The following is a 10,782-nucleotide window of genomic DNA, read 5'->3' as shown; positions in this document are numbered from 1 at the left end:
GATTCATTTTGATAAGAAACTAGTAGTTTTAAGGCCTTGGACGACTGATATTGAGTCTTTGAAGTCAATAAAATCAGTTCCAGTGTGGATTAGACTTCCTGATCTTGGACTCCAGTATTGGGGAGTAAATTGCTTGAGTGCTCTTGTTAGTACAATAAGGAAGCCTATTATGATCGACAAGATAACTAAGGATAGATCGATGATTAAATTTGCTCGAGTGTTAGTGGAAATGGAAATTTCTGAAACTTTGCCCCGATTTATCAGTTATCTCAATGAGAGAAACCAAATTATGGAACAATTGGTTGATTATGAATGGCTGCCTTCGAAATGTACTCAATGCAAAAAATTGGGGCATACAATTGCTACCTGTAAGCCTAGTGCAGAAACAATTTGGAGGAAGAAGGGGGATACTAATACTCAAACGAATGAGTCTACTGAGCCTGCTGAGGTTGCTCCCACACCAGCAATTGTTCAAGCTTCTTCTTCTCAAGAACATCTGAAGCAGAATGAGCCTTACACTGAGGAAATACCAAAAGAGCAAGTGTGGTCTTACCCGAAGAAATCTGGATCTTTGAAGACAGTAAGTCAAGAACTATCCCAGAGAACTAGGAATTATTTTAGTGTTCTTCAAGAACAGCAGCAGGTTCAAACTGATCCTTCCCAACGTAGTCATTTAAATGAAGAATTGCAACTTACTGAGTTGGAATGTTAGAGGTATAAATAAGAAAAATAAGCACATGTTAGTTTTGGATATCTGTAGGATGAATAAAATTGGTATTGGGACTCTTCTAGAAACAAAAATTAAAGGTGATAAACTGAAGGAAGTCATGGAAACAAGTTTTCTGGGTTGGAATTATTATAGTAGTATGAGTTTGGAGGGTCGAATCCTTTTAATTTGGAAGGATAGTTGGGTCAAAGTGGAAGCTATTAAAGATCATAATTAGTTTTTGCATTGTAGAGTTCGATTTTGTATCACAGGCCAAGAATTTTGTCTTACTATGGTGTATGGTTCTAATCAGTTGGAGACTCGGAAGGGGCTTTGGTTTGAGTTAGCTAATTTACCATTGCCAGTTAAACCTTGGCTTATTGTTGGAGATTTTAATGCAGTGTTTGATCCTAATGACAGAAAGGATGGTAGGAGTGTTACTAAGAAAGAGATTGTTGATGTTAGGAATTGGCTTGATCTTGGTTTGGTGGAAGAAATGAAGATAATGGGCTCATTTTACACTTGGTTTAATAATCAAGATGGGGATAAACGTATCTACTATAAATTGGACAGGGTTTTTTTCAATGAGGGACGACTGGATGTTTTTCCTACTGTTACAGCAACTACTCACTAGGAGGTGACCTCAGACCATTGTGTCATTCTTTTGAAACAAACAGGAATTCTTAAAGAGGGTATCTCTCCATTCCAGTTCTATAATATGTGGACTGCCCATCCTCAGTTCAGGGTTACTGTTTTGACAAACTAGAACAAGGCTTTGCGAACTGAGGGCCGTGGTTTGGATCAGATTTCTTGGAAACTCCTGCGTCTTAAGCACGAGTTGAAGAAGTTTAACTGGAGGATAATTGGAGATGTGGCCAGGAAGTATGAGGATAGTAAAGCTGATTATCAAAAGACTAAATTTAATCTTTTCAATGATCCTTAGAATCAAAGACTATGCTCACCAGAAAGAGCCTCCTTCTTGAGGTTTAAAAGACAAGAGAAAATTTATGGTAGTTTTCTTAGACAAAAAAGTAAGATTGTATGGCTCCAATTTGGTGATGAAAATTCCTCCTATTTTCATGCTCATATGAAACAAAGGAAGAAAGCCAACATAATATCATCCTATGTAACTGAAGATGGCCAAGTTGAGGATAACTATCCAAAGGTGGTTAGTCATTTTATTGATCATTTTAAATCTGTTCTGGGTTGTCCTAATAAAGCTATTGGATGTATTGATTTGGCCATAACTGAACTGGGTCCGAGTTTGAGCTTTGAACACCAGCTGAAGTTAATTAAACCATTTTCAAGCCAGGAAGTTAAAGCAGCAATGTTCAGTATTAGCTTCATAAAGAGTCCTGGCCCAGATGGTTTTGGGGTTGGGTTCTTTAAAAGCTAATGGAAAGACATAGGGAAGGAGGTGTCTAAGGCAATCCTTGAATTCTTTGATAAAGGTCATATTCCTAAATCTCTGAATAATACTATCCTTACCCTCATTCCTAAGCTTGAGCATCCAAATACTACAGCTGAGTATAGACCGATTGCCTGCTGTACTACCATATACAAATGCATCTCAAAAATGCTCTGTCACAGGCTGGTTGATATTCTTCCTAAATTGATCAACCAGAACCAAGGGGCTTTTATAAAGGATAGGTCTCTTGCTCATAATGTTCTTATTCTCTAAGATCTCATTAAGGGATACAAAAGGAAACATAGTTCTCCCCGATGTCTGATTAAGATTGATTTGAGCAAAGCCTATGATTCCATAGATTGGGATTTCTTGGAGAACTTGCTGAAAGCCATAAGGTTTCCTGGTCGTTTTATCAGATGGGTCATGATCTGTATGAGAGGTTCCTCTTACTGTCTAATGATGAATGGTCGGCTTCAAGGTGGTAAAGGTCTTTGCCAAGGTGACCCCATTTCACCTTTACTATTTGTAATAGTTGTAGAGTACCTTACCCGATCTCTTTTTCAAGCTGCTAAGGAAAAAGGTTTCAAGTTTCATCCTTTATGCAAAACCTTAAATATAATTAGTCTCTGTTTTGCTGATGATCTACTTATTGTTTGTAAAGCCAATACCAGCTCTATTCAGATTATTCAACATACATTAGATGATTTCTCCTCTGCTTCAGGGCTGGTTATCAATAAAAATAAATCTAGAATTTACTTTGGTGGTGTTTCGGTCCTAGAATTTACTTTGGGGAGTTTCCTTTGATTTATCTTGGTATGCCTTTGAGACCAACAAAATGGAAAGCAATGGATTGTGATTTAATCCTTAAGAAAATTAGACAGAGATTATTTGTTTGGGCCAGCAGGAACCTTTCCTATGCAGGGCGTGTCCAGCTGATTCAAACTGTCCTGTTGGGCATTAGGAACTACTGGATGAGTATATTTCTCTTACCTCAGAGTATCATTAAAGAGATTGACCATATCTGTAGAATGTTTTTATGGGGAGGAAAAGGAACCAGGAGCAAGTTTCATCTTACTTCTTGGGAGCAAGTTTGTTGCCCAAAAAGTCATGGTGGTTTAGGTTTCAAGGAGGAGCCTCTTTGGAATAGAGTGATGCTTGCTAAATTCATTTGGGCTATCTCCTCCAAACAGGATTTTCTTTGGGTTAAATGGGTTAATGTATTTACTTGAAGGGGATTCAGATTTGGGATTATAGGTTGCACCAAGATTCAAGTTGGAATTGGAAAAACTGATCAAGATAAGTAAATCTCTGTCTACTTCTCTGCTGGAATCAGTTACAATTCAGGAGAAATTGAATCTAAACAGGCTTTATTATTTGTTCCTTCCTGGCACTCCAAACCCAAGTATGCAATCTGTTTGGTGCAATATTTCAGTGCCTAAACACAGATTCATTTTGTGGTAATCCGTTCATCAAAAGTTGCCCACTAGAGATCTCCTGCATCACTGTCACATGTCTATTCCTTCTCTGGTGTGCCCGATCTGTGAGCTTGAAGATGAAAGTCATGCTCATATTTTCTTTGAGTGTGTCTTTTCTAAGAGAGTGATTCAGTCTGTATTTGAGTAGTTGTGTGGCCTCTGTTGGCCCTCAAATTTTATTGACTGGTGTAATTGGTTGTCTGTAGACAGGAAAAGCTTTAGGGACTGGATCACTGTAGCTGCTCTTGCTGCTTCAGTATATTACATCTGGTATACCCGAAATAGGTGCTATTTTGACAGTAGTTGCCTCACGATTCGTTATGTTGTTAATATGATTAAAACTTCTGTAATAGCTAGAATTCTTGGTCTTAAACTTAGAACCAAGAATTTGTCTTCCAGAGCTAAACTCATGATTCAATTTATTTCTAGCTTGTAATTAAGGGGGAGCTTTAGCTCCGGCCTGCTGATGTAATTGTCTGTTTGATCATTAAAATTTCCTTTTCTTGATAAAAAAAATATATATAGAAAAATGATATATATATATATATGCAAGCATTTAGCTATTTAGTCTCCTCTCTTTTTTCTATTTTTTTCTCTTAGAAAAATATTCTAACAACCGAACAAAAATGTTTTAACTTCCTTATTTCGTTTCCCTTATATTCTTTCTTCAACTGACTTTCTATTAATCTCTGTATACTCTCTTCCTCTGTAATATCTTTTGCTTCTAACCCTTGATAGATAACAAGGGACAGGATGTGAACCCAAAAAAAAATTGAGAAAACAATGATCGATTACCAACCTTCTCTTCTTTTTCTTTTTTTTATGATTGTTCCATTAAAGAGTCATTATTTGTGCAATTTTATATCTATATTCAACTTTTTATGGCTTGTTTTATTTTGTGATTTTGGAAAATTATTCAAATTATAACTTATATTATATGTATCACTACAGGAAAAAGGTCTTTCAGCAGTGACATTATCAGCGCGGCGACATTTCTTTTGCTAATAATGTGGTTTATTAACTGCAACTTTTACTATGTCACCACTGATAATTATTGCAATTAAAAATATATTTTAAGATATTATCAGCGGTGATTGTGCCGTCGCTAATTGAGGATAGATTACTGCTGATAGTTGTAGTAAATAACATTTTATTTTGAAAAATTATTAGTGGTGACAAGTTGCCACTAATGTTGGTTCAAAAATTTTGTGGGAAACTTGGGCGATTAAATTTTCGATGCCACTATTAGTAGCGAAAATCTAAGTATTTTATTTTTTGATGGAAACTGTGTCCTTTTCCTATTACATGTCGCTGCTAAAAGAAGCCTCGATATATCAGAAGACACATCATCTTCTTCTTCTACCTCAAGTCTCATTTGCACAATAATGAACCAGGCGATTCCCAGATCGCCCAACCCTCCAACCCCCACGTCGTCGAACCGCTTGGCCCATCGTACCCTTCAGCCAGCCATTCTCCCCCATTCTCTTCTTCCTCAACCCACCGTACCCATCGAAACTTCCACCATCGAACCACCTGACTGACGCCTCCACCACTATACCCCAACCCTCCATTTCCCCTCTGTCTTCTTCCCCTCTATATTCCCCCAATCCCGCAAATGCCCTAAATCCCAAAAAAAAAAATCCCCTCTACCACAACCTCCACCACGGACCACCGTACCCACCTCCAAAACCTCCACCAGTGCACCACAGTACCCACTTCCACCACCAGGTTTGTCTTTATTTATTTTTTAATTTTTTAATTTTTTTAATTTCATATTTATATATTTTGTATATGTGTATAAATTTCATATTTGGTTTTGATTTACTTTGGTTTTTATTTTTGTTTGTGGATGAAGAAAATAGAAGCTCGTCCTTGTCTCTCTCCATTCAGGTGTGCATCTGTCATATATACAAGTTTTTGTTTAAAAAATATTCTGTCATTGTGCATTTGAATCTGACATATGTATATATGTTGTTGTGGGTATATGTGTTAATTTTTATTAGCTTTTTTTATGTATGCATTAATTTTTGTATATATATATATATTTGTATTTGATATTTGTGTTTTTAGAAATATTAGGTTTATGTGTATTTAATATGTGAACATGAAAGATTAGTGTATGAATTTGGATAGTAATATGTGTTTAAATTTGGTTAATAATATGTGAATTTGAAAGATTAGTGTATGGATATGTGTTTATGGTGTATGGTGAAAAGTTTAGTGTTATTAATATGTATATTGTGAAATGTACTGGAAAACGTACTAGGACGGATGTACGATATTGAGCGATGATTGGGCTGCAAATTGAGGGGGACGAGGTCATTCTCTAGCCATCCCTTTCAAAACACCCAGTCTCAAGTAGCTCCTCAACAATCGACTTGTGAATACAATGATTTGGTGGAGACAATAAAGAAATTGACTGACCAAGTCAATTTCATGTCTCTATTTCTTCCGAGTTGACCTAATGTTCAGTTCCAGCCTCCACTAAATTCTTCATCTCAACCCTCAGTCTCTTCGGGCACGTCTGAAACTTCATCTTCCCACAAACCCCTAATCCATCCCTACCTGTACGGAGCACCACCACTACCCTCATCACAATCCATGGGATCTCCTTACATGTTTGGAGTCATATCATCATAACCTCTACCAACTTATCCTTCAATGTTTGGAGCATCGCCGACGCAACATCCGCCATATACTTACTACATGTTTGGAGCATGATCGTGAACATTACATCCACAGTATCCAGGGCCACAACCACCGCAGCTACTACGGGGTAGCGATATGGACGATGTTACTGAATTAGGAGAGGATGAGTATTATATTATTGTACTTAACTATAATGACTACATTTTATTAATAGATAATTATGGATATTATAGTTACATATTATTATTATGGATGTAATGGCTACATTTTATGATTATGGATATTATGTTTGGATATTTTTTATTATAATTATTAATGTCATGTTTTAATTTTTAATTATTTATATTTTATTAGTAACAAATAATATTTTTTACTTTTTAAAAGAAAAAATATATTAGGGGCGACAAATTTTGCCCATAATATTAATACAGTCACTGCAAATGTTTTTCTGTCACAAGCCACATTGACTTTTGCAACGATCTTGGGAATATTAGCGGCAACTCCCCGTCACCACTAATAATGACTTTAGGCACAACTTATTAGTGGCGACCCATTTGCGGCAACATGTCTCTTGTAATTTGAATCAGCGAGGAAATTGGCCATTTTTAGTAGCGATACACCTTTTCCTTGTAGTGGTAAAGTAGTCAATGGGAGACTATTAATTTTGTTAAATGAATAATTATTAATTTCATTATCTCAAATGACCATCCTATTCGTGAGAGATCGGAATGAGAAAGAACTTTATTATATAAGAAAGAAGGGGTTTGGCAAACTTGATGAACTTTGAATATACTACAAATTTAAAACATTCTGTAAATTTTTAAGAAATTTTGAATAATTTATGGTGCCAAAAGTAGAGTTCAAACAACCAAATTTCACACATATAAAAAAATATGTATGTAATTGACTATTTGAATCATGTTTTCAGTACGGTAAATTATCCAAAATTTCTTGACAATTTGTATAATAATATAAATAATTACAATAAAAACAGAGGGAAAAAAATATATAACGTGACAGATGATTTGAATCCAATGTAAAGTGTACATGTGTGTCTAGTAAATTTTGATAAGAGTACCAGAATTTTAAAAAATTAATTTCCGTGGGACTGTTGCAACTTATAAAGAAAGTGCATGCAGCTTTGAACATTTGCATTAAACTGAGGAATTCGAATAAAAAAATGGGTCCACACTGGTTTGCTTTACAGTTAATCTGAAATGGGATCGGAAGAAGGCATCATATAACAAACAAAAAACAATATTAATAATAAATAAAATAAAATTACTAAGAATATGGAGTGATGTTAACGGGAGAAAAAGGAAGATAACAAATTGTAATAATAATGATATAAATAGACATCGTCCCTCTTGAATATTGTGAACCACGAAAAACTTGGATTCTCTATGTTGGGGTATAGTGGTGGTAGTAGTCGTAGTAGAAGTAGTAGTTTTGTTTTGTATTAGTTTTGTTTAATTAAAAGGTATTAAGCATGCCTAGAGATAGGGACGCTCTTGTACTTGGTAGGATTATAGGAGATGTTTTGGACCCTTTTACAAGGTCTATATCTCTCGAAGTGTTTTATGGTAATATTGAGGTCAATAATGGTTGTGAGCTTAAACCTTCCCAAATTGTCAACCAACCTCGAGTCGATATTGGTGGGGAAGACCTAAGGAACTTCTACACTTTAGTAAGCTCTACATCTAATTAATATATACATATTATATGTTCATCTTCTCCATCTCTTCATCGCCATATATATATATATTATTCTAATTTCTTACATATACTTATGATCGATGCTGTTTACATTACGTACGAAAGTATAGATATATGTACGTGTTTCTTCATATCATCATGTAATAATCATATATATATATATATATATATGACTGAGTACTCTTAAAACTTATTACAGGTTATGGTCGATCCGGATGCTCCTAGCCCCAGTAACCCCGACCAAAAGGAGTACTTGCATTGGTAAGTAAAGACTGCCATCTCTCATACTTTTCTAAATTAACCCATCATACTCTTCACACACCTTATTCTAGACCTTTTTAGTACAAAATTACTCATTAGTTAATTATTTCTTTTGACTTCTTTCCATCTTTATAATTTATTATTTAAAAAAATAAAGCATTTTGGACACACTTAATTAAAAATAATATTTGTTTGTAAAAATAAAAAACTTAATGACAATTTTACTTTCGATTTTTAACTCACTACTAAGAACAAAACAAACATATATATTTTAAAAGTAAAAAAATAATTATCTTTTTAGAATCAAAATATATAATTTTCATGTGCTTGTAAACTAATTAATATAAGTGATATATTATTTGTTTTAGAGTTGTGTTAAAATAAATTATTTGTTAATATTTAAGGAGGGCATTTATGTTGATTTATAAAATTATATATATATCTAAAAGTAATTAATTAAAAAGAGAGTGTAGCAAAAAAAAAAAAAAAAAAAAAACCAAAAGTGACACTATTTATAAATTTGATCCTTACACTTTTTTGCTAATTAACTCGAGTTTCATGCATACAGATTCCTATTAATTACGTACCCTCGAAAATCTTTTTTTTTTAAGCCACGAAATCCATTAAAAAAATATTGTTTCCGTACTTACGTACGTATATGTGTATATATTTTAGACCTTAAATAAACGACTCTCTTTTATATATTATGATTCATTTTCTTATTTCCTAGCTACATATTAAACGATCCTTTCTCTCTCTATATAAATATATATATATGTATATGTATATATTATGATTTTTGAGAGGATGGCATGGATATATATATATATATATTTATATATGAATAATAATATCAGTAAAAACTGAGAAGAATGTGCTTTAATTTGGAAAGTTGAGAATTTTCAATTTTTAATGATGAGGAGATGGGGTGTGGGACTAATATCCATTTGGAATCCGTTTATTCTGCATGTTCCATCCACCCTTTGTCCCGACATTAAAATTGACACCTCAGATTATGAGTTTATATAAAAAGGTTTTCAAAAACTGATAATGTGTCAAAATGAATAAAAATACATTATTGAAAGTATTAGTTATATAGATTTGCTCCATGGATTATGAGAATATTTTTTCTTTCAATTTCAGGATGGTGACCGATATTCCTGGAACTACTGGACCAACCTTTGGTGAGTCGTTTGTCAAAATGAACTGCAGCATGCGACATGCGACATGCGACATGCGACATGCCAAGTATCATGTGTATATATATATATATATATATAGATATAAATATAAGCAAGCGAAATATCTTTAACTAATTATTAATCCGACCTTAGTAATTATAAAATGATAATTTCTATGTTGAATGACAAAATTTAATGAAGAAGATCGAAGGAATTGGAATGTTACATTGGGTTATTATCTTATCTTCACACTCCTAACCGGCTTTTGTCCCTAAGATTATTGTGGGAACCATTTATACTGTGGAATATTACTTGATGTGACATTTTGTGAATTATTAAACTTAGTATCGATTCCATACATTTTAATTTTTTAAGTATATTAAATTAAACCAATCACAAAATGTTTCACATCATGTATGTAGTACTGTATATATATACATATATATGTATATATGCATCGATTTCATGCTGCCATTGGTGTTAGCTACAATTTGTGTGTACTATGACAAGTAACTAATATATGAGAATAAAAATGACATTCAAATTAAATTTAAAAATTTTAACACAAAAAATATAGTTTTTGAAAAATAATAAACGAAAAAGGCACCTAATATCTAAAACTATATTTATATATATATATGTGTGTGTAGGACAAGAGGTGGTGTGCTACGAGAGCCCACGGCCGACGGCGGGGATTCATCGATGTGTGTTTGTGCTGTTCCAACAATTGGGAAGGCAAACTGTGTTCGCGCCGGGGTGGCGTCAGAACTTCAACACCAAAGACTTTGCTGAGATTTATAACCTTGGTTTGCCTGTTGCTGCTCTTTATTTCAACTGCCAGAGGGAGACTGGCTCTGGGGGCAGGAGGCACACATAGATCCCATCCCATCATCACCTCCCCTCCTTTATAAATTCATTAATATAATATATATATATACATATATATATCTATCGAATAAGATATCTGTAATGTTTGTATCTTTATTGTACATAATTCAGCTGGTACGTACCTTGCTAATTATATACGTAATATGAGATACATTGGAATAGCACTCACCTCTTATCATATATGTACATGCTCATGACCTTTATCTTACCCAATAATTAAAAATATATATATGTTGTGTGTTATCATCAAAATAGTATTTTTTTTTTTAAATTGATAGGAAAAAAAATACCATCTCAACATGCACTAAGAATCATTACAGCTGGTAGAAATAATTAATGCCAATATATGTCACATGCAAAATAAACATTGTCTTCTTGTCTCAATCATTTTTTTTGTGCAACATCAGTGATAGTTGTTTTCAATATTGAGAATTACGACTCACTATAAAACGCATATGTTTCAAGTTGATTTAAACTCCATATAAGTTCTATGGTAGA

At 33.8% G+C, this 10,782-nt stretch overlaps 1 protein-coding gene across 1 annotated transcript; it reads left to right on the top strand.

Annotated features, from left to right (window-relative positions):
• The first annotated feature begins 7,629 nt into the window (after window positions 1–7,629).
• Window positions 7,630–10,492, top strand: LOC133801228 (protein HEADING DATE 3A-like). Its single transcript, XM_062239400.1, has 4 exons — window positions 7,630–7,925; window positions 8,154–8,215; window positions 9,359–9,399; window positions 10,047–10,492. Exons 1-4 carry the CDS (start codon window positions 7,728–7,730, stop codon window positions 10,271–10,273), a joined length of 528 nt encoding a protein of 175 aa, XP_062095384.1. The 5' UTR covers window positions 7,630–7,727; the 3' UTR covers window positions 10,274–10,492.
• The last annotated feature ends 290 nt before the right edge of the window (window positions 10,493–10,782 follow it).

Source organism: Humulus lupulus, chromosome 9, assembly GCF_963169125.1.
Source record: "Humulus lupulus chromosome 9, drHumLupu1.1, whole genome shotgun sequence".
Classification (NCBI taxonomy): domain Eukaryota; kingdom Viridiplantae; phylum Streptophyta; class Magnoliopsida; order Rosales; family Cannabaceae; genus Humulus; species Humulus lupulus.
Note: the sequence above shows the minus strand (reverse complement) of the source record. Positions and strands in the feature narration are given on the sequence as shown.

What these genes read in the sequence shown, in the direction of transcription:
- LOC133801228 (XM_062239400.1), top strand. Translation starts at nt 7,728, where the DNA reads ATGCCTAGAGATAGGGACGCTCTTGTACTTGGTAGGATTATAGGAGAT. An exon ending in TAAGGAACTTCTACACTTTA is followed by an intron (nt 7,926 to 8,153) that starts GTAAGCTCTACA and finishes AACTTATTACAG; the next exon opens with GTTATGGTCGATCCGGATGC. An exon ending in AACTACTGGACCAACCTTTG is followed by an intron (nt 9,400 to 10,046) that starts GTGAGTCGTTTG and finishes ATGTGTGTGTAG; the next exon opens with GACAAGAGGTGGTGTGCTAC.